Below are 24,103 nucleotides of genomic sequence, written 5' to 3' on the forward strand. Positions count from 1 at the left end.
ACAAATGTTGGAATGTAGGCCTGGAATGAAGTACAGACTAACTTCACTTCTAATCCTAACACAATTTTATATCCTTCTGCAGTCTAATTAATCTTACTTTACAGTGGGGAAAGAAGAGCAAATTAACTCGAAGAGGCAGGTTAGTTCCTCACAAGCTCCCAGCTCRCTGGAGGTTCCCTTAGGGCAGCTCCGTAAATAGGCTCTTTCCAGGAGGTGCTGGGGGTCCAGCGGAGCAGGTCTGTGCGCTGGGCTGGGCTGGGCTGGGCAGGGCAGGTGGCGCTGGCCTCTGCTGCACGGCCTGCGCTAACGCTGTTSGTGCCGGGGCTTTGCTGCTCACACAGCAGCTACGTGGTTCAGTGCTGCTAGCGCTGAGTGCTCTTGTGCATTTGTCTATTAGTAGGTACTGAAAAGAGGAGAATCGAAGGGGAGGGAAGACAAATTCGCTCTCATTCTGATTTTTTTTTGTTGTTGTTGCTATGCACTAGCATAGTGCTGTAGTGCTTTAGATGGAAAAGATGGAAAAAGTGGGGAAAAAAAATCAGTGAACACAAAMCTATGCTTTTCATCAACCACCTTAAGTATGTGCTTAATTCTTCATGTTTGCTGACCTTAAGCAGCAAAGTTAAAACCTGTGCTGAATCATGGCTTATTATCTTTATACTATTGCTTTATTTAACTATTTATTTACTAAAATAAAACTAGCTTTTACCACCCTGAGAATTTTATATACCTAAAAGTAAAGTTTCAAAATGATTAAGGATGGATTGCAAACTTTATTTCTTCAGTATTTGTGTTTGAAAAAAATCTGAATATTTTTCTGCTGAAGGCTTCAATTGCAAGCTGATACAGTGGGTATTTTGTGGCAATAATTGTTCATTTGGATTTTGAAGAGGACTCGCTGATCTTGTGCACTATTTTGCTTTAAATGTATGTAATTAAGATGCATTTCTGCATTCCAGAGTGGGAGGAAGGGAAGTGGAGCCCTTCAGCAGTTCTGAGGCAGTAGAGATGTGGCCTCCCTCAAAGAGCTCTCTGTGTGCATTGCTGTTCAGGACTGGGCAACATGCACGCTCAGCCGCTGCACGTTATTGTAGATGAAGCTTTTTATTCTATGGCTGTTTAAACCATTGTTGATCTGACCTGTTAGTATCCACAGTTCAGAATTTCTTATAGGCAGCATTGTATGACTGAGATGAGAGGGAAAGGCCGTGGGCCATTTGCTTAAAACTATGGAATTCCTGCAGTAGGCCCTGGCCCGCGTAGCAAGTATTGGGACATTTGCTTGTTCATACGAGAACCCTCGGGCAGGCCGGGCAGTGAACACCCTTTCATGCTTTTGACTTGAAAGTATTGCTCAGAACTTCGCAGAAACAGACTTGCAGTTAGATCTTTCATTGAAGCGTCTGTTAGAATAGCCTGCCTCATCTTCCCAAAGTGCCTTTTATGTAATGCTACAGCAAATTAGTACTTGCTTCCAGGTGGGGCATGGTCTCGTGCATAATGACACTGCTTCTCAGCTGGGTGTAAAGGAATGCACCTTTCTGGAATTCCATTCTAGTGGTGATTATGCGCTAGCTTTTCTCCACAGTGAAATACTCCTTTGGTAGACTTGTATCCTTTGAGCATCATGCATTAAGAGCATAAGAACATGCATAAGATACCTAACATTGAAGTGTGGTGTTTCTAGGAGCACARTAATACTGCAGGTTGATAGGAAAAAAGAACCTATCTTTGGTGCATTCTGGCAAGCCTGCCAGATATTTGGGATTTTTGCTGGCCAGATGATCTGGTCTGTGTTAAGAATCAGGTTGTTGAGAGTGTGGGGATTATGAGCTGTATAGGTTGATTGAGGAAATCAAACAATACAGAACATTTCAAACTGGGGTTTTAACTGAAGTTTGCTAGCTTCTTTCCTACGCTACTGTATCAATGGAAAAAAAAAAAAAAAGTGCCGTTAGACATTAAGTCCGTTCGGGGTGAACACTGGGTAATGAGAGTGGAAAGGAGACTGGAATCTAGTAATTATGGGAAAGTTAGAAAAGTACATCTCAAATAAGGATCTAGGAAGAAATACGCTCATCCTGTTTCTCCTAAGTTTTCTTACTCTTTCTCTAAGTTTCTGATCTGTGGGAAGTTCTAAAAAACGGTTTAAATCCAGTTCAGATTGAGTTCCTTCCTTAAAATTCTGGTAAAGTTCTGCTGTTCAGCCAGCTCTTTTTTTTGGCCAGTGTTATATCAGCAGATTAGATAAGGAGCATTCATTCTGGTAATACTTGGATCGCTGTTTGCATCACTAAGCATCACTAAGTTTGAACCCACATAAAGGACCCGTGACAACACTGTATTGTGAGCAGAAATCGTCATCCTGAAAAGGTATGTTGATACTTTACATGAAAAATTGCTACTCTGTGAGCCATGTATCTTTGTCTTTTAGGGGCTGTAAGGTTCTATATAATAGAACATAAAGCTTTAGTTATATATGTTTTATTTTTTAATCATAGGCGGTGATCTTTCCTGTGGAGGGTTTGCAAATCCCCAGGTGGCTGCTGCTTCTGAAAGTTCAAGTTTTGCAAGAGTTGCTAAAGTGATTTTTATGGCATGAAAATGTACGGGTAATTTGTTAAATTGTTTATAAAAGAATATGAATGAAATTTCACAACCCACACCAAGGTAAGCTTCCATGTCTGGTATTATTACAGAAAGGTTTCAGTAGACAAGAGAAAAAATCTGTACAAGTGCAGCATTCTGTACTCCTTCAAGGATGGTATGCATTGTACTGCAATACAGTCTAGATAGGTCTAGGGGGAAAACATGACCATTTTAATCTCCCTTCACCTTTTCATCATTTTAACCATATTGTGACCATATTTAACCATACGTGTTTTCATGTCATTTTGCTTTTTTATGTGAATGGTTTGGTAGCTGTTTACTTCAGAATATTAGATATTYTGAAGTAAATTAGATATRRMWRKWAKATMTWMYWKYYATATTATTTATTAGATATAAATAGATATTTATTAGATATAAATATTAGATAATCCCGCCATATCAGGAAAAATAGCAATATTCAAAGGTTTGGGAAAGGTGAGGAGAAGGAAGGTGAGGACAACTTAGCTGATTTTGTGATGATAAATTGAAATTCTCTCTCTTTGCAGGTAAAGTGCTAAATTGATACTCTCTTGTGTACATGCCCAAGGTAAAACAATAACATTAACCWTTTTTGTAAGTCACTACCAAAATGGCTTGCAGAGAAGGCAGTAWAGGTTGTTACAACTTCCTCAGCTGCTTATGATTACTAGGACTTTTTTTTTTTCCTAAGCAAAAGAAGCCTTTGTCTTTTTTTTCCCCTCTGCCCTGTTACGTAACAAGAATACCAATCCTTTGAATACTTTGAATTTCTGTGTATGTTGTAAAACCAAATGGGTGAACAGGAGGCTTCTTTAGACCCAGTAGTGATGGTAGCCCTATTACTGAGCTAAAAGGAATGGCATTGTGAGGGGAAGGGCATCTGCAATAGACAGCAAACTGCTGTCTGCAATGGCACAGATTTGCATTGTAATTGCTGTCAAATTTTAGGCATTTGAATAAAATGAAAAGTTAAAATTCAGTGTTAGTCTGAAAGTTACAGTGTATTGTGCAGAACTCTTGTACTGGTGTTCTGTGCACAGGCTCACTCTGAAGCTAATTTAGATTTTTTTTTGCCCTTTKTTTTGCTTTTGACATATTAGGTAAAAAGCAGCAGTTAATTCCCATATGTTCCATCCAGAAGAGGAAATGCAAAAGAGATTACAAAAATTGCAGAACAGGATTAAAGGAAAAGAGATTTTCAGTATTTTTATCTGATTCTAGTACATACTTTGCTGCCCCAGTCCTTTTTATTACTAGAGATGTCTTATTGTCAAAAATAGTCCAGGTTTTGCATTCATTATTGCCAAGGACATCCCTGGCAGTGTAAATTAATTTGTATTATAAAAAACAACACAAAAATGAAACTAAGGAAAAGAAGTTCATTCAGAARCAATTCCTTATCCACTGTGGGTTTTTGTGTGTTTGTGTTGGCTTTAGACATGAAGCAGGTTTAGTTTCTTTATTTTAATGAGAGCTTTGACATGGTGTAGGAAATAGCAGAAGTTGGTCTTGTGTGAGAAGGTTTTTTTTTTCCGGTTAATGCCATATAATGAAGAAGCTTTGCAGTTGTTTTGGAAGCAGGTGAATTTTCAGTGCTGGCTTTAGGACAGTGGCTTTTTTTAGTAAACAAAAGGCAGCAGAGGGGTCAATTGATTTAGAAACAGGAATTGTTTCATTTTCTCCTTTTGTTATTTCTGAAAGATGTAATGATATTACGAAGAAACAACACCCTCTTTGTTCATTCAGCAATTACAATGTCTTTATATAATCATTTTCACAGTTTGCTTAGGATATTGGTTTGCAGTCTGAGGTATGTAGTTCTTTGTGAATGGATATACTATTTAATGAATAACTACAAATTAAGAAAAAGAAGCCTAGTCTTAATTATTATAGAGGAGTCTGAAATTCTTTTACTTTCTTTTGAGAAGAATTTAATCAAATCAGAATTAGATTTGATATTTATGTGTGAATATGCTGTATACCATATTCTTTATAAGAATAAAAGTAAGATATCATTAATTAAAAAAAAAAAAAAAAAAGGGGGGGAAACCCCATTGGTGAACTCTCATGGATACCCCTGATGCACTTGGTTGTATTGCCGGTTCCTGTGGTGTGACAAGACACGCTCTTCCCAGGCTGCCGACCTGTGTGTGGATGTGCCCGTTTTCTGGTGGGGGGATGTGTAGGGGCAGGGTGGTCATGGTGAAGAATTCTGAACAGAAAGTACTGGATGTGGAGATAAGCGTGAGGAGAAAGAGTAGCCGTGTAGAGTTCATGGTTAGTTGCTTTGCACGAGATTGGAAGAACTGTGAATGGGTCAGTCCACAAGAGAAAAACCCAAAGTAAAAAACCTGTTGGTATCCCTGTCAAGAAGATAATATTTATGCTATTTTAAATGTAATGTAAGAGTTCCAGTGTTTCCTAAAGTCAGTRATATTGTGAGGAACCTGTCTTGGAGTGTGTTCTAGCAAAGTTGATTCGTTGCTATGGAAAATGCTTTCCCCAAAGGACTTGTGATTTTAAGAAAGCATTATCACTGGAAATAATAGCGCATTGTAGTAGGCAATGATTTTCCTTAAACCTTCTGTATTCAGTTCCTGTTTTCTGAAAGTGCAGAACTTTTTTTTTTTTCTTTCCCCTTTCAAAGTCCTAATCAGGTTTGAATTGAAGGCAATAATACCCTGATAAGATCATGAATATGCAAGTAAAAACAAATGCTTCAGTGTAAGCTATGAGAGAAAATACTTGATTATTACTATTTTCTCTTTGTAATAATGAAATACGTCTCAATCTACATGCTGTATTCTGCAGGTGTAGCTGTTTGTTCAACTGTCTTGGTTAAACACTGTTTTTATATAAAAATAAGAATATGTGAGATGAGATTAAGGCTGGGCTAACTACATAAGCAGAAGCATTGTAGGCTTGCCTAAGCTACCTTACAGAAGTCCACATTTGTAAGACTACTTTCAGGAGTTAGAAATTTTTAAAAGTTGACTGCCTGATTCTCTAAAAAAATATTATTTGTGGTATAGATGTATGTCAGAGATTCTTGAGCGCGTTTGCTGAAAATCACTGGAAATAACAGGATATGCCAGAGGGAATTATAACAAAACCTAGGGCATAAATTTACAGAATAACCTGCCCCCAGAGAAAAGCTTTTACAGGCTTCCATCTATTAGTGGTTTGCTAAAGCCCTAGAGCACAAAGATACTATCCGTTTTGTAATGTTTTGGATTACTTCAGTTAYTGAAATAAATTTTCCGTGTGGGAATTGTGTTAAGTTTCTAATCTCGGTAGTTATTAACAGTAACTTGTTCCATAGAAAAATTATGTGCTTCTTCAAAGTATTTTGTATTACCAATTTCTCTTGAACACCACTACATTTTATCATGTTCTTAGGGACTRTGAAACCTTTGTAGGATAAATTCTTGCTGGTTTTGCTAAAAAATGTGTCTGCCGTGAAATAGAAGACAGACTTTTGAAAGGTTTTAAATTGGTTACAGAATTCTAAATCCCAGAAGGCAAAGGAATTTAAGTATTGTTTTAGATTTTTTTCTTTAAATGGTGATTTTTAGATTCAGCTGTCAGGAAAAATAGGAAATGTTCAAGGCTAACCTCCAGATGAGTCTCCAGTAAGGAAGCATGGCATTTGCAGTTTGTTCAAGATTACTACACAGACAAGCTGCCAAGGAAAGGTTCATTTAGCTGTGAGTATACAAACTGCTGCAAAGCAAGTGGGGTGGGTTTGTACATATGAGTTCCAGCAGTACTCTTGCAGTGGTGTGTGCTGGAAGCATCCTGGATGAAAAATTACCATAGTAAAGAGGTAGTAAATAGTTAAAAAAAAAAAAAAAAAAAAGTACGTAGTAAAAAGACTTGAATATTTGGCATTGAATGTCTTAAGACATTTTTATGAGGATTCCAAGAGTTACAAAGTGGGTGAAACACCGACTTATTTATGATTTTTATAGAAATTTATTAAGCTTTCTGTATTTTCAGACACCTAAACATATCTGCAAATTTGGTTCCTAGTGCTTAAGCAATAAATGCTTGGAGAGGAGTTTAGATGTCTTTGAAAAATGTGCTTCCAAAGTCTTGAATTTTTTTTCTTACATTACATGGAGCAAAGCAAGGCTTCCTTTTTGTTGAAACTCTTTTGGCTCTGCTAAACTTCTCCCCTTTAGAAATTTCTCCCCTTTAGAAGTTACTTCTGAATATTTTACAGATAGGTCAATATAACAGCTTGTATAACATTCTCAACAATGCCTTCAGTTTTAAAAGATACTTTACGCACTTCAGTGTTAGTATCTTTGATGCCCTGAAAAATAGATGGCATTTTTTTTCAAGCTCTTACGGAATGATGCTATACCCCATATAGACATTTCCCATACTGAGAGAACTTTTCTATGATTTATCCATGTCTCCTTAATGTGCAGTATGGTTGTCAGGGTGGTGATTTAAATTGAATTGACAATGGCATTTATAAACCTAGGCTCACTGATTTTTAGAATGGGAACTAGAATCTCTATGTGCTTTTATGAACCAAATCTAACAGCAGAATAGTTAGTAGTGTTTAAATCCGTACCTTAATTTATTTTGCAGTTGCCTGTGCAGCTGTCTCTATTGAGGAAAATTGCAGGATTGACACCAGTGGTGACAAATTGTTTGCATTATTCATGCTCTGCCAGATCAGTGCAGCATCCACCCATTAAGAGGACTCAACAGCCTGGTGAGGAAGCTGGAGAACAGCTCGGCCTTCACGCGCATTCTGTGCCCAGCTCTCTGCTGGGCTGGCTGATAGTAGTGGCCATATGTTGCGCTGGGATAGGGCTTGCAGGCACGGTATGAGAGGAAGTGTCATTCTCTCGTGTTCCTTACTATCCTCTTTGTCAGTTTTGTGTTGGAGACCATAAAGCAAAAGCAAAACTGAATATATTAAAGCTGGGCCTTCAACCACGTGAGCTTCCTGAACCATCAAAACTGAGCTTCATGTTYAGAATAGCTATTGTAGCAATTCAGAACTATGTTTTCCTCTGTTTCATTTTCACTGCTGGGATCTAATTTCCTTCTGTCCTCAACAGTCAAGCTAAAGCTGCTTTTCATTAGGCCTCCCAAGAAGACAAAAGGCACGGGGTGAGTAAGGCTAATGTACGTTGGGCTTGGCTCAGGGGACATGATACCCTTAGCATTACATAATTAGATAATTTGCTTTCTAGGAAAGGGTTTTGTTAGGTCTCAAGATTTAAATTTAAAAGCTCAGGGAACTAGCGCAGAGTTCTGCGAGTGGCTGAGGCCCATCACAGTGATCCCCCGCTACTAAGCCTTGTAGCTGATTGCTTCTCGCACTGCTGTGTGTTTACAGCGACGTGGTGAATCCTGGTTAAACTCTTACCATAATATTGAACGTATTGGGCAAGCTGCAGAGGAGAAGGATACGAAGTGTGTTTAAAATGAGATTCCTTTCTAAGAAAAGTAAAAAGAGCAACTGTTGTTTAACTATAAAAAGTCATAAGGTTTGCATCTAATGCAAATATTTAATGGTGTTCTGTTCCAAAATTGCTCTTTTGAGCCTTTGATGCTCACCATATAGTCCAGTCCATATGCCTCAGAGAGGAGATGGTGGCATTTCTGAGAACTCATGAATCACTAGCCGAAGAATCAGAAAGTGTCAGGATCTCGTCATTATCCTAACAAGCCGCTGAATATCTGCCAAATAAAAGAATAAACCACAAATGTGGTAGCCGGGGTGGAACATCTTCCAGATGAAAGATATTACTATGTGCCTGAAAGCAGTTTTTATGATTACAGATTTTGAAGCAATATATATTTTTAAAATCTTCTTGTTTTTAACATATGGCCTCAATGTCTAACTAATTGTGTTGCTTCGTGGCATAAGAAAATGATCAATAAAGAGGAGTATAAGGATTATAATTTATCTGTTTGTGTTCTGAAATCTTTTGCCAAAGTCCAGGGATATCTTAGAAAGATACTTTTTCTATGTATTTTAAAGTATTGAGTCAAATTTCAGTAAAATTAAAGGGCAGTTTAGCTTATGCTTTTGAAAACCCACGTTGTCATGATAGCTTTTAAGTGGTGCCCTGTTAGAAGCAGGCCCACGTTTTTCCTAACGTCTTCCTTTTGCTGCTGGCCCTGTGGGAATGCCCTGAGAAACCTCCGTCCGCTTTGCAGAGCTCCAGTGCACCAAGGAAGGTTTTACCCGTGGCTCTCGGCTAGTTTTAGATCACGTGGGAGGTGTCCCGAGCCCAGATCACTGAATGCTTTGATGTTAATAACCAGGATTTCAAACTTAACTTGCTTTATGGGTATTTGGCAAAGAGAAGCCCAAATTGCATACTTGATAAGCAGCTTTCATATTTAGCGTTTTTATTATCCATTGCCCTTATTGCTGTCTGTTAAGTACAGACGAGTTATGTATTTATGAAGATGTCTGGCAGGATGGCTAGAGCTTGTTGGTGCTCTCAGGGCTATGGCAGTGTCTTGACAGTAGGAATCGGGTAGCAGCTATCTGGATGCTGAGTGTGTGCTGCATACTCTGTAGCTATCTTGAAAATGGGAAGTCTGCTGAAGTTTTCCAGTCTATTCTAGAGGATACCTGATTCTTTGAAAGCATTAAAAAAGAGCTTCATAGTGCCAAATATGTAAGACAGTTTGGATTAGACAGAGCCAGAGAGCATCACAGGGAACATGGAAGGTATGACTGGGCAATTTAAAGCCCACTTAGAAGGGAGGGGAAGGGGAGGAAAAAAAAAAAATAAATAAATAAAAAGGGAAACAGAGGGGACTGAAAGCAGTTCTTAGAAGTTCAATGAAAGCAGAGTTTCCAGAGACTTATGTCAGTAGCCAGTAGGAAGCTGAAACTTGCCTTACTTCTTGGTTTTAAACAGATTTGACCAATTACTTTTCCAGTCTCTCTCTGTTCTGAGTTTGGTACCTCATACATAGGCTTGTTTTGATAGGTGTTTTGCCTTATAGTTGTCTTGTGTTTAACTGCACAGTAGTGTAACCCACATGAGAAATTCTAGTCTTTGCTCATGTTAAGAGTCATGTGATAGAAATTTATACTTTACTGGGAAAACACACAGTGGTGTGTATGAGTCTGTTGCTTACAATAAGCTGATTAAATTCTGGGCTTCATGTACTTAACACCAGGACTATGATGAAAAAAGCTTTTTTTTTTTCTTTTTTTAAAAAAAAAAAAAGAAAAAAAGAATTGCCTTCCAGGATTGACAGTGTGATAATATTAAAATTGGAGAAGCTAAAGGAATGTGATAATAATGAAATAGAAAATTATTAAAGAATACCCAGCAGGAGTATTGGAGAGAATAGAAACCACTGAAAGACTGCGTTATTTTTAGCAGCATATGGATGAACAGCAAGGGAAAATATGGAATGTTTCCTTTGGTAATGTAATGTTTTGCAAAGGCCTAAATGTCCTGCGGAAATGAAAAGGAAATCCTTCAAAGTGAGCTGGAGTTGGCTGGTGGAAAGGTCAAGAGCGAGTTAGTGTGAGCTCTAAGAAAGTGATGGCGACATCAGAAAGATCTAAATTTTCCAGCGAATTTATGAGTAAAAGGTCTTAAGTGTCAATGAGAAAAACTGACTTTCCCAGTTATGAAATGTGTGTGCCACAAATAACACTTGTTAATGCAGAATCTTTTTAGCAAGTTATTGTTGCCACTTCTTTGCATGTCAGGCGAGCTCCTTTCTTCAAATGTGTCCATGAGGTCAGATCAGCAGAACGTTCATTACATTTCTTGAGGATACTGCTGGATTGCTGCAACATGCGTCTTTTTCTTTAAATTGTTGTAAGATTCTTTTTAAACAGATCAGCCATTTAGGAGAGGAAGCCCCTCGTTACTCAAGGTTTGATTTCTTCAAGCATTTTTGAAATTTTGTGCACACAGAGAATTGCCATTTTCAGAAGTTTCTGTCCTTGGTTCTGCCAGGAAACTGAACTACTAAAACACTATGAGGGAAACTCTTGGGGGTATTTATGACCTTTCTGGAAGTAGGAAATATAAAAATATACTTTTTGTTGTTGTTATTATTCAGTTAAGTTTCAAATCTTTTTTTAGCAGAATCAAGGGACCTGTGTAGCTAGATAATGTTGTTATTATCCCACTTATTAAGATCATTTCAACCTGTGAGGAGAAATTAGAGCAATATTTTATTGTTGTGGTAGTATCCTGGGTGAGTTTTTGGGTACGCGTTGGTGTTTGCACGCATCATGCTTGCCCAAGAGACTAATGGTATTACAGCAGTAGATGTTAGGGACAAGCTCATGATACAACAATTCTGGTTTAACAGAAAAGTATGTCTCAGCAGTACTATCTGGAAAACAGCCAACAGGCAGCAGATATTTAGTGGCTGAATCAAGATCATTTAGATGCATCTGCCTATCCTAGTCTTAGATTTTTTGTTTGTTTAATAATTACCAGGTCTGTGGCTGTAGGAGAAGAATATGCAGTTCTTCCTGTAATGTGGCTCTTGTTTGACCTTTGAGCATAGGTTACTTGTCTGAACCTGTAAATATTTGAAATTTAGCAGACAGTATGTGACTAGTTTTGACATGTGCTTTTAATTTTAGTGGTATCTTTAAAAATATTTGGATAGAATAGTATAAGATATTAAAATTAAGGTGTGCATCTCCTGACCCTTGTTACTGAGTAGATAGCTAGAATCCATATATGCTTTTTGACCCAGAGAAAGAAGTATTTCCACTCCTTTTTTGATGAAGGTCCTGACTCCAGTCTGCTGTTAATTTACATTGCCCAAGTTCTCTTGAGAGCTCTCTCCATTGTGAAGAGCAGAAGAGCTGCTCATTTCTGCCCTTTGTGAATGGAGGCATGAAGATCAGAAAGAGATGAGTAAAGCATTTCCTACACCAAGCTTTTTAACAAAGTTTTTTAGCAAAACTTGAATTTCAAGGTCACACAAAATTACATAGAGTAACAGATGCCACCTTCAAAGAGACGAAAGCTTTTATTGAAAAACTTTGTATTTCTGTCTGCAGACATGGATTCTCACAGTTCACAGCTGTGAATTATCTTGGGCTTGGGAGGTGGAAGAGTTCTATGTTAAACTGACAGACAGTTCGCCCAGCCATGGGCTCAGGTGCACAGCAAGTTTGGAAGTTACAGAAAACTTCTCAAGAACTGGCCTAAATTAGGCAAATACCACCGGCTTCACTGGAAATACAGTTAGGCTGGGGACAGATTTTGAAGGCAATTGAAATTATAAACGTGCTCTCTCTTAATTACAGACTTAAGTGATCAATGGTAACAAATGTGCTTAAGAAGTTCGTTTTTAAAATGCTGCAGTGACAGCTCAGAGCGCAGGTCTGTGTTTGCACAAGGGGTGGTGTGAGGATTGTGTTGAGGAGCTCCCTAGGCAGCCTGGGCGGCGCGGCCCGGTGCCGAGTTGCAGCTGGTCTCGGTCTGAGCGTCTCTGCCCCAGGAGGGCGCTCTGCTGCGGGAGCCCGTCCTGCCGCGCCGCACGTGGTGCCAGCTCTTCAAAAACGCCAATGACAGAGCAAACTCCATGGAGGTTTAATGGCACATGACAGACCTTGTAGCTGCACAGCACAAAACYGTGTTTTGTAAATACCTCTTTTGGGTTAATCAAGGATTCTGCTCTTATTTAGATGAGAGTGTTTAAGAGAAAAGCTGTTGAGTTCATTAGCACAGGATGAGCATCCAAACCAAACTCCGGAGTCATCAAAGCATCTTTCTGTAGATCTTGGTGCACTTGGACAGTGCTCCGCAGGACGTGTTTTATCTACACGTGCTGTGTTCAGTGGTTTTTTGTAAGATGGCCTGTGCAGCTCCATTAGCGGCTTCATTTGCGTTTGGGTGGCAGCACTGCATTGCAGTGTCATTCCTCAAAAATATTGCCAGGAGCCTCGTGTAGGGAACACATGTCTGTGTGTGGTTCTGTGAGATTCTATGAAAATGTTTGCTAGCTTGTGTATTGCTTTAGTGAGCAAAGCAAGCCAAGGATTATTCTGTGAAGAGTGATTTAAGGACAAGACTATGGCCATTGCTACTCCTGGAATGATTTAGGCTGTATTTAAAAGGGTTTTCTTTTATTGATCTTTAATCGATATTGGCATCCCACTGTTTTTATTTTAGAGACATAACCAATCAGTGCTAAAAGTGTTTTAAATATCTAGAATTTCAAGCATTCAGCTTTTGAAATAGAACTTGCGTGCAAAAATTGCACTGTAAATTGAAAAAGTAGGTGCATACCAAAAAAAGTTTGTGCATACCATCCACTTCATGTAGTTCAAGACCTCATCAGCTGTGTCTTCACTGGTCTTACTGTAAATGTAAAGCCAATAACTGATTTATATAGAAATGAGAAATAAGTGTGCAAGGCTTGATTTTTAAAAATTACTCATTGTCCAAATTTCAAACTTGCAAGGTATGGTGATTCTTGCCACAAATCTCCTATATATACATGCTTTCCTAAGGGCCATTCTGCCATGAAGTAAATAATACAAGAATCTCTTCGGTTCAAGACAGAGAAGTATTCTTTATATGTCCTACTGCAGGTTAGGGCTAGGCAAGCTGAAATGCTCCGTCTCACAGTCTGGATCTGAATAGCGGGATAAAAGGGCATTTCATAGGAATCTTCTTTCATGTGATAGCAGATTGGATGCCTAGTTGTGGTGTTAAACTTAGCCATTAAAGAGCATGAGACTAGAAGCATGCTTGTTCTGGTGCCCACATTAAGCAAAATACTATAGTAGTTTTATTGAGAAGTTTCAGTGCTCTGGAGCTACCACGGAATTGATGTGCTTAGCTGCTAAGAGGCTCTGCTAGAAGATGCTGAAGAGTCTGGCTGGAGCCGCGCACCCGGGGCAGCAGGTCTGCGCGCAGAACTGCGAGCTCTTCCCCGCGCTCTCCTGTTCTGCAGCAGGAGCTGAGGCGCTGCGTCGGGCCAAAACGCCGCCCCGGCGGGCGCAGCACRCGTGGAGCCTGCAGCCGCTGGCCTCAGTTTGCCAAGGAAATAAGGTCCCAGCAGTTTCAAATCAGGGAAGACCTTTCACCTTATTCTTTCAGTTTCTTTACTCTCGTCATTTAAAATGGTCTTTGTGGAAGCCATGAAAACAAATTAATGGATGCAAATTCCTAAATAATACAACGAAGATGATAGGGGGATAGGGGAAAGGCCTGTGAGGGAAGTGAGTAGTCCCATTTTTGGAGCAGGCTGTGCATGAGGTTGCCCTTCTGTTTGGGCTGCGGGGGAAGGAATTTCTCTTTTGTTGTAGTTTTCATGCTGAACAGCAGGGAAATATGTCTCCAAACCCCTACTGGACATCCAAAAAGAGAAATATAAGCTTTTGTGTCAAAGATGATTTTATTTTTTACATTAAATKGCTACCTGTATGTTTACACACAGGTCACTGAAAGGTGGTTTCAGAACCACCTTTCTTCAAGAACAAGATAGAGACTGAAAATAGATATTCAGGGAAATAAAGGAGAGACTTTGTATAACAGTAAAGCTTTCTGTAATAAGCATACACTCTTTAAAAGCATGCATCTGATATTTGACTTTATTGCTGTTGTGAACAGCAAGGGAGAAGCTAAGTCTATTGTCATGGCAATATCCGGAGAGCTGCTTCTGCTGTTGCTACACAGGCGAGCAGAAACAGTAGTGATGCTTTAATATTGCAGCTAGGTCTGAGCTCATGCTATTACCCGTGAGGAGTCTTGTCTTTTATTTTTTGGGTAGATATCAGTGTTTCTTGCCATTGCTCACCTTGGTTTCCAGCTCCATTGTATCTAATTTATCTATTCACATAGTAATCAGTATACTTACTATGTATTTTTCTAGCCTCACAGTGTTGACACTGTATCATAAAGAAAAAGATCCTCTTACTACCCTCCTCCTATTGCAAAAGGTCTCCATGAGCATAAGTTGAATTGAGTTTGTGAAGTCAAATGCTTAGAAACTAGGAGATGCCACAGGTAGTATTTGTTAGTAATAGAGAAAAACTGACAAGATTCTTCCAGTCCATTGAATCTCGTTACGGGCCTTCTTTCTTCCTGCACTATTGGAGTTCTTCATAATGTTTATAATGGATTTTCACACTCTTTTTGGGAGGCTTGAAGATAAAACTGTTTTGGAATATGGTTGGAATATGCATATACTTGGAATACTCAGTTTTTATAGCACCTTGCATTTTGATATTGTGTATTGCAAGAAGCAGTCTCACATAGTGGAATTATATAATTATCTTTAAAAAATATTTATTAAAAAATATAAAAATGGATTTAAACTACAGACTAGGAACTCACCAGCAGAAGAAGAATACTCCCCGGTGTTGCAGGTCGGACAAGCTCTCAGTGCCTGTTGGCAGAGAACGATAGTTGTGTCGTGACGCTCGGTTCTCAGCTGGGGTGGGTGGGTGGGCTGGTGTTGGGCTCCTTTTGGAGAATGGGTGACAGCAGCACCCAGCAAAGCGCTGCTGGAACGGGCTGCTTCCCACAGAGTCACCCAGGAAGGCCAGCTGACCTTCCTGCCGGGAAGCAGCACAACGTGCATGGGAATTTTAGGTTGCAGTTACCTTCCCTTCTGTAAGAGATTATCTGGAAGAAAAGACTTCTGGTCTGCAGAGAGCTGAGAGTGCAGGAAGCTGGGCTTGAAAGTTCATTTTACAGCGTTGAAGTTGATCCATACTGCACAAGTAGTTGTTTTTCATCCACGTTTCTGCTAAATTCCAGTTCTGTGCTGGGGCCTGTGTAATGCCCAGCACAAGAGCAGCTCTTGGGCACCTGTGTTAGGGGCAGYGCTGGGGCCGTTGTTGGCCTGTGGCTGGAGTGCCAGGAGGCAGAGGTGAGGCTCGAGGGTGGGAAGCTTGTCTGCTCTGCTCCTCAAGCACAGACCTCCCGTGTGTCAACAGTGCAGACACCTGCCTTCTCTGCACCTTCTCTGCTTAGCTGGCTGTAAAGCACGCTATTTAAGCACATACTTGGGCATTTTGCAAGGTTTTTAGGACAACATTTAAAGAATGTTCCACAGGGAGCCATCAAACATTGCATTTTCTGTCATTGTGGCAACAGATGCTTTTCAGAGCTGTCAGCTGCGACTGTTTAGCTAATCGAAGTTGTGTAACCACTGTGGGCTCAGTCTGCTAGTTTCTTGGAGGCTAAAATCACCTTCTCTTATACAAGAGTGCGGTAGAATCACATTTCTTTATATCAAAATGTGCTCATGTTTGGTCTTCTTAGAAATGAAGAATTATTTCTGCTTGTCTCCTTACCAGGTAAGACTGGCAATGGCAGTAGGAGACAAATGCATGTTTGTTTGTGAGAGGAGTCCTCCGTTAAGTGCCTGGGTTTGCCTTTGAAAAGCTATTTCTACACAGTTGACCTTTTTCGTCGATTCAGGATGCAGTCAAAAATAGATGTGTTTTAAAATGGCTTCACCTAACAAGATCTGATGTGAAACATTTTTATTTGTTTAAGCATTAAGCATTTTTTCTCTTTAGTTGTGGATTTGACAAACTGCTTTATGTAAATCTCAATTTATCTTGGGATACCTGATCCAGCAGTGTAAAAGCAGAATTGGTCACCTGAGGAAATAGATTCTTTCTGTTTCTCAAATGAATGGTGTTTCTGCCTCTTCAGTCTTGTTGAGTCTCGATTCAGCAAATGAGTGCAGCAAGGGCTTGCCTTTAAGTGCCTGAGTTGTCCCATTGAGATTGCTGTTTCTGACACCAGGCAATTGCTGCATCAAGGCTTCACGCAGAGACAGCTTCCCCCGTGCTGCGGCGCTCCTCAGTATAGAGCAGGCGTAGCAAAAGGCAAAAACAGACGGTGTAGGTAGCCGGCAGCTCAGCAGCAGTGCTGATGGCCGCTGTGACTGTGTGCGTGTGTTTTGGAGATTTTGGCGCCCAACACCACAAAGTGCCGTGCTGACTTTTGCTGGCAGGTACACGGAATGTATTGCTGATGGTGGTCCATTTTTGAGGGTGGGTTTTTACGTGGATGTTTTCTTGTCTTTCAGTTCACTAGCTTTACCTTTATCACTAGTAGTTTTTGGAGGAATTTGGAGGGAGGAGAGAAGGGAGAAAGAAGAATGTAGTAATTATTGGTGTATTTAGATTATAAAGTCTCAAAGCTCATTAAAAATGAGAAACCATGGCAACCTCAACAGTACATCCCACACACATTAGAGCTGACTAACAATGTGCAAAGTTCCTTTAGAAAAGAGAAATTAAGTAGAAAGCAAAGGGGGGGAAAAAAAACATTGACTTTTTATATTGCTGTTTTTAATTCCAAAGACCAGACTATCAACATACTAGTGCTGACAGCACTTCTCACTCCTTTGAATGTAAAAAAAAATAAACATCCAAGTATTAGACAAAATACAGGCTGTCCTCTCRGTACTATTCTTTATACTCCTGAGATTTCATATATTGTGTTTATAGTAGAGGACAGGTTTTCACAGAATCCCAGAATGATTGAGGTCGGAAGGGACCTCTAGAGATCATCTAGTCAAACTCCCCTGCTCAGTTTTAGTGGGAGACTGGTAGCTGCGGAAAGAAAATGTGAATATTGCAGATTTTCCATGAAGCTGTTTTCTGCTGAGAGACTTTGGAGTTCCTTTGCATCGGAACAAGAGCTTTCTGCTCTCGGAGAAGCCATGTACTGCACGCACGGCTTCTGCTTGGAAGATCGCCATTTGTGTGTGCAGAAGAACATGCTTTTTCTAGTGCTAGACATCTCCATGATTCACAGTGAATATAAACCTACAGAAGATAGTTTTGCTTTCACTTAGATAGTAAGTGCTTAAGTAGACAGTGGAAACCTGCAGAAACCATGCTGAGCTGCCCAGGGACAGCAAACCGAACAGCGTTGCTGGTATATAAACTATGGCTTGTCCTGGAGGTGAAATGCTAGGTTTGTTTGCATCAGCAAGAGAAATTAGAAGATTTCACTCTAGGTTTAGATTTAATTACACCAGATTTTCTTCAGGAATCAATTGCAAATTTGTATGCAAAAAATTATATAAAGCTGATTTTTTTTCACTGAGGCTGTCAGCTATCTCAGGCCAAGCAATTTTTCAGTGTGGCACATTCCTTAATTCAGCGCAGTGAATGCTCTCCTACCACTCTTCTAATTGTTAAAGTATCCAGCATTCATATTCAGAAGCCTAATTAAAACTTTTATACCAGGAAATAAACACAAGGTGGACACAGACCTGAAAGTTGTTATCTTAAAATCTCTTAAAATGCCATGTTATTGCAAGGATTGATCAAGCAGACCTTATTCAGAATTAGACTGCAATCCCAAGAAGRCAAAAATGTGGAATTCTAGAGACTGCAGCAGTACTGGACAAGAGGTGAACGACGTGCGTAGGCGGGGAGGGACGTGCAGGGTGAGCCTCTTGCCCAGCCTTCCCCACTCAGGGAGAGGGAGGTTGCTGGCTCTTCACTTGCTCTCGTAGGTTGAGCTATTTTCATGAGTCAAACTGAGAATTTGCCTTTTTATCACTACAGTATCTCTGCAGATTATTTTCTCAATTAGGTCTGAGTAACCAAGCCACTGAACGGATCCTGACTGGAAGGCTGAAGTGYTATGCAGAAATGTCAGTAATTCAGGATGAATAGGGCAATGCAAATGCTGGTGTGTAACTTGAGCTGGAAGAGTTTAGCAGTGTGCGACAGAAGGTGATCTCACTGCTGGAGTTATTTCCCGCCCTCCCCCCATACCATTTCCTTATCATAAAGGTAAAATCACAGAAGGCTGGAATTAAGGAGAAAGACAGAGTTCACTCATGCAGCCTGAAACTGTGTTTTGTCCATTGTAGGATAGGAATTGTTGTGACCCTCTGATGTCTTCGGAGCAAGGATTTCACATCTCCCCCCTACCAAGAAAACATTCTTGTATTGCCATTTTTTGATTTTACTGCTACCAGGATCCTGCTCTCATTTTTGTAAGAAGGTGCTTCAAAAAGAGGAATCTGTTCATAGATGGAACCCTGGATGAAATTGAAATCCAAATTGAGGTCTGGATGAGTAAAACATTTCTATTTAGTAGTCAGGGATCTTGAGGCAACGGGATTACACGTGTGCCTGTGGTTATGTGGTGCTGCTTTCCTGTGCCTTCTGGGTGTGCCAGTCAGGAGTCTGCTAATCCTCCGCTCAGTAGTTAATTTCTATATGAATTCTTCCCCTAGGGTGTTTGTGATTGCTGATTGGATGAAATGTAACCTGTGAATCTGATAGCTTCTGGGCAGTGAAGACATATAGACACAAAGACTGGAGTGACATTTAGGAAACTAAAATTAAGCTGATATAGTTACGAGGTTTTGTTAAAGCTGAGTAACAGCTACATAACTGCTTGATTTAGGCTAGCTGGCATTTCTGTGCTACTCAGTGATACTGTTGAAACAGTTTAAAATTTAAGTAAAGCAAAATAAAACTTTCCAGATACYAGTAGTTGATGAATATTGGTAATAGATGTTAGCACAAAAGCTAAGGGAACATGACCTCCACCAGACTTTCCTGGTAAGAGAAAGAACCCGTTTTCATCCAGGATGTTTTGCTGAAAACTTGGACTAGTGCAGCTGACATCACATGTGAACTGTGTTGGTTCACTCAGGAAATGCTTCCTGTGCGACGGCTCTGCAAAACGCAGGCTTGCCCTGAGGGTAGCTCATTCTGAGGGGATTTGTGTTTTCAACAAAACCATAGGAATTAGAGTTTTGGGGGTATATTAGGAATGGAGAGGAAATTCTGCTGAATAGGTCTAGAAACTGAATAATCTAAAAATGGAGAAGCGACTTACTTTTGTGRGGCACCATGCTGGTCTCCATAAAGAGCACTAGTGGAAGGGAAAGGAGGAATTTGGTCAAGTTTCCAGTAAAAGACGATGAACTAACGTGATTCTGCAGCCTAAATAGTAGCTTTGCTGATACTTAAATTCTAGAAGGAATGAAGCTTATGCGGTGTTACTAACTGGATTTTGGTTTGTCAGTTCTGCTCTGGCTTTATCAAATTTGTATGGTTTTAATTCCTTTGATTAATGCTTCTAGATACAATGCAAAGAGATAATTACAGCTTGTAGTGCCCTGACACAGAACCAGCCTTGAGACTTGCCATTTTTTAACTATTCTGCCTGCAGCTGATATTAGACTCCTAGTGGAAAAAACAAGAATAGAACAAGGTGTGTAAAGGGGGGGATTTTGTAAAAGATGAAACCCTCATGAGCTTTAAATTAACTGGTTGTAGGTTGCTGCATTACTTGCCATGAGTACATTARTTTCAGTGGCAGGTTTGTGTTCTGAGGCTTTTTGGACTCTTTGAAATAAGTAAATTATTCAGCTAGGAATAGGAACCTCCAGCCTGCCTGGAGGCCGAGGTCTGGAGCCGGGTACCTGCYGCAGCCCGGTCCTGCCTTTGGGAATGCGCTGTGGAAAGGCAGCTTGGTGACTTAGACTTAGGGCAGCCAAGGCCCTAGAGGAGAAAAGGGCTCAGGAGAGTGTTACGGAGAAGGATGGTTACAGGTTGTTTAAGACATCTAGAGCTTGTYGGCACACACAGAACCTGTATAAATCATCATTCTCAGACTGTCAGGTTCTCTGTAAAGGGGAAAGAAGGCACAGGAGCCTTGTTCGGAGGAAACTTGCTGAGGTAAGTTKTAAGTACACCTTTCGAGACCGCTTGCCATGGCAAGACCAGAACTCACTGAGCTTGGTTTTGCTTTGCTGCCCTTTCTGGTTGTTTTGGGGTGCGCAGTGCTAGGCCCAGCTGCAGCAGGTGCCTCCCTGCTGAGCAGGACCAGGAGGGCTCGTGGCCACCCTGTCGCTGGCAATCTTAATCCATTCCTACGACTCCTTGCTTGGACACAAACCTGGAAAGTCTACAGTTCTTTTGATTAGGACGAATTCTAGAGCAAAAATGGAAGGTGTTTGATGTATGCTGGTTTTGGCATTCACTGGAGTTCCTTATTGCTTGGCTTCTTTCCCGCCTCCTTTCCGTGTGCTGCACATGAGCGTGGGCTGGAGTGGCACTGCACCATGTTCCTCCTCCATCTCCTCCCACCTCGAGACACGCAAGTAGATTTGGTGACAGCAAGGAAGTCTTGGAAAAATAACCTATTTCAGGTTTTGCTTAAGAAGTAAGGCACATGTAAAGAATGTGCATTACAACATGTGTTAAAATAAAATAGCAATGTCCTAGCAGCTAATAATGCTTTTCAGTAACACATAATACGTATATATATTCTGGGTTTCCTRTGCTGCTGAACGCTTTTTTCTCCTTCCCCATCTAAGATAAGAGTCAAGGAGAGCAGCATTGCTAATCAGACTGGCTCACCAAAAAGAAGTGACCTAGTGAAGAAACAAGAAATCTTAAGACTATGATTGTGCCTTACTGACTTCAAGCACTATCTTAAGTATATCTCCCTATGGCTGAGCTGTTGTAAGCTCTCTGCAGACTTAGGCTTTGCAGAAGCAGCAGAAAGGGACTGCAGAGTAGCCAGACGCTGCAGCTAGACTACTGCATCCTCACTAAGGAACGTGCTATATTTGGGAAGGTTTGCGGTTAACTAATGGAAATCAAAATAAACTAATCAGCATGGTTGTACTGTGGGTAAGTGTATCCCCAGCCAGTCCTGGCACTGAAATAATGATGCAGAGGAGCTGAAACTGAATGTGTGGGAGACAGCAAGGTCAGGAGATAGTGCTGGGGCTCAGTGCAGTGTCCCGCTGTGCTCCAGCAGCTAGGCCGCCGTGCGTACGCCCAGGACGAGTTTAGCTCGCGTAGCTCYACAGGGGCTGCAGCCAGCGCCCGCGAGGTCTGAGCAGCTCTGATGCCCGTGCAGGGCAACACAGCTTAGGTGGAAGAGGTCCCCAGAGCCTGCAAAGCCTGCAGAAGGGTGAGGGTGGCAACTCTCCCCAAAGGCACTTGATACCCTTCTGTTGCCTTTTCACTGCAAAACATGCCAAAGTTTATATTTTCAGGATACTGTCTGTTTAGATGCACATATATTTCTGTGCGGATGTATAGGAATGTGCAAATATATGTGTGTATATATATATATCTATGCACAGCAAAAGCAGAATTTGTACATAGTGATTAATGGTTAGATGGCTCCTGAAATTCCATGCTGAGAAAGAAGTTCAGTGACTAGCGAAATCTTCTAGACATCAGTGTATTAGACAGATAGGTGTGTGGGAGTACTGAGCTTGTCATTTGTACAGTACATGCAGTACAATACTGAAATAGCAAATTAATAGTCCTGGAGACTGCGTGTGGACAGTGAGAGTTTCTGTGCTGCTTCTGCAGTAAGAAATAAAATGATTGTTTGCTGCAGAAGTTTATTTTTATACTGAGGTGGCACAGCAACCTTGGACTAAAGGAACCTTTAGGTGTTTCAAGCCTTTTTGCAGGAAAACATTCAAGAAAGGCCGCTGAAAGGTTATAACAAAGGATTTAAGGAGAGCCTCTGARGAACTGTTTTGCCATGTGCAGTGTTAAGAATATTAAGACCAGGGTTAATTAATTTAATTTCTCTAATGTACCTTATGCATGCTGTGCTAATAGCAGCAGTTAGTGTAGAAGGAAATATGAGGATACCTGTGAGGAGCTGCTTAGTTACAGGTAGCTGAGCATTAACGACCCTTTCCTTTTCCCCCTATTTCAGTTCTTTACAGTACATGGGTTTGAATGGCAAAGCACTATGTAAAAAAAAAAAACACAGTGGATAGAAACTGAAGGGATTTTGCCTCTGCATGAATCCATAAAATCTGATGATTATGACTTTCTTAATGACTTCTTTTCAGCAAAAGTCACTATCATACTGTGTCTTTTCAAGGAAGGATGAAATTTTCCTCTTACCGCCAGCAGATAATATATTTTTATAGGAAATGTCATTTTCTACTCCTTTCCGGAGTGAATAATATTTTAATTACACGGGTGGGCAGCAGCTGCGTGGTGGCGAGCGAAGGGCGCCTGTGTTAGCAGCGCCGGGGAGCCCGGCGCGGCCGGTGCCCGCGGTGCCTTGGCCGCTGTGCTGAGCGCGCGGGGCTGGGAGCCAGGCCTCAGCGCGGRCGCAGCCGCGGCCCCCGGGTGCCTGCGCCCTGCAGAGGCTGCCTGCAGTGCACTGCTCACCGGCCACTCCACGCCTGGGCTTGTATAAGCCGTAACAGTTCTGCTTGACGCTACTGGTGAACTGCCCAGCCAGTCTTGCTTTTTACAYGGGAAAAATTGTTTAACTCGGTGGTGTCGTGAGGTGAGAGCTAGGCTCACTGCACCTCCTGGGTGGAGCTCTCCCCATTGATCATCTCTGCTGCCTTTCAGYGCAGCTTAGTACCCTTGCTGCCCTCTTTCAGACGCCACCAGGTGTTCTGTGTAGGCTTTTCCTTGCCCTTGAGTATTCTCTGCACTCTATACTGTGGTTTAGGCTGAAGCAGTCCTTTACTGTAGTAGAATTAATATTTCAGATGGTAAGTTGTTGATTTGAACACTAACATTGTTGTATTTACTGTCTTATTTTCCATGCTATTTCCTTGCATTTTGTTTTTATGATCCCAGCTTTGCCTGCCTTGARCACTGCAGATCTCCTTGGGAAGGGGCAGCTTGCAGCGTCCTGGAGAGCTCCCCTTGCTTCCGGAGGTCGGGTGAAGGATTCGCTGGACGGTGCCTGTGCTGTCACTGGGTCCCCGAGGGCCTTGCCATGCTCGCCCGCGAGCGTGTGCGGGACAGCTTGGGTTACTGTGCTGGCGGGCAGGCTGCCACAGCCCCCAGAGCCTCCTGGAGCCTCCTGGCTCCGGCCTCCGCCAGGTCGGTATGGGGAGAAAGGCTGTGAATTCCATGGTGCAACTTACAGGTAAGTATAGTGCCTTTATCTGGGGGCACTTACAGCACTGTGTGTTTTGTTAGTAACACACAGGCAAGATTTTCCTTTTCATACGTGTGCAAAATAGCAGCGGACAAAGCAGCAGAATCTTGGTTTTGTGCTTCTTCACTCGGGCATGTCTGGTCTAACAATGCTGTCAACAGCTGTTCCTTGCTTTTCAACGTGTAGTTGATGTGTCAAAACTGAAGCAGGCTTTAGGACATATTTTTCAGATGCAGTACATGCATTAAATGCATATGGCGCTCGGCCCCGTACAGAGAGTGCCCTCCCGTTGTGCCGTCCCCTGCCGGGACCTTGCTGTTGGCCAGGCTTCCCGTCTGAGCAGCTGCGCTCTGCAGGGCGTGGGAGGAACCAACATGCTTCTACCCATGCATTGGGGTGGGACACGGTTCAGCTCAAGTGGCCAGCTCTTTCCAGAATCATGTCCTCTGATATTTACAGGATTTCTCTTTGGAGTGCTCATACCTCAGAAGCTGGAGGGTGGCTTAGCTAGTGAGAGGATAGGAGAGCTTTCATGGTCGTCACGTGTTTTAACTTGGAGTGAATCTCTTGTGCCTTAAACTTTGCAGTTTTAAAGTTTG

At 41.3% G+C, this 24,103-nt stretch overlaps 1 protein-coding gene across 1 annotated transcript in view; it reads left to right on the forward strand.

Annotated features, from left to right (window-relative positions):
• The first annotated feature begins 3,172 nt into the window (after positions 1-3,172).
• The window catches only part of ARHGEF26 (Rho guanine nucleotide exchange factor 26), a 96,109-nt gene continuing 75,178 nt past the window's right edge, over positions 3,173-24,103 (forward strand). Inside the window, exon 1 of the mRNA XM_026045418.1 lies at positions 3,173-3,196. Coding sequence (XP_025901203.1) covers positions 3,188-3,196 — 9 coding nt within the window. The 5' untranslated portion in view covers positions 3,173-3,187. The remainder of the gene's footprint in view (positions 3,197-24,103) is intronic.

The sequence above is a fragment of the Nothoprocta perdicaria genome, unplaced genomic scaffold (assembly GCF_003342845.1).
Source record: "Nothoprocta perdicaria isolate Ctin4 unplaced genomic scaffold, notPer1 scaffold_4, whole genome shotgun sequence".
NCBI lineage: Eukaryota > Metazoa > Chordata > Aves > Tinamiformes > Tinamidae > Nothoprocta > Nothoprocta perdicaria.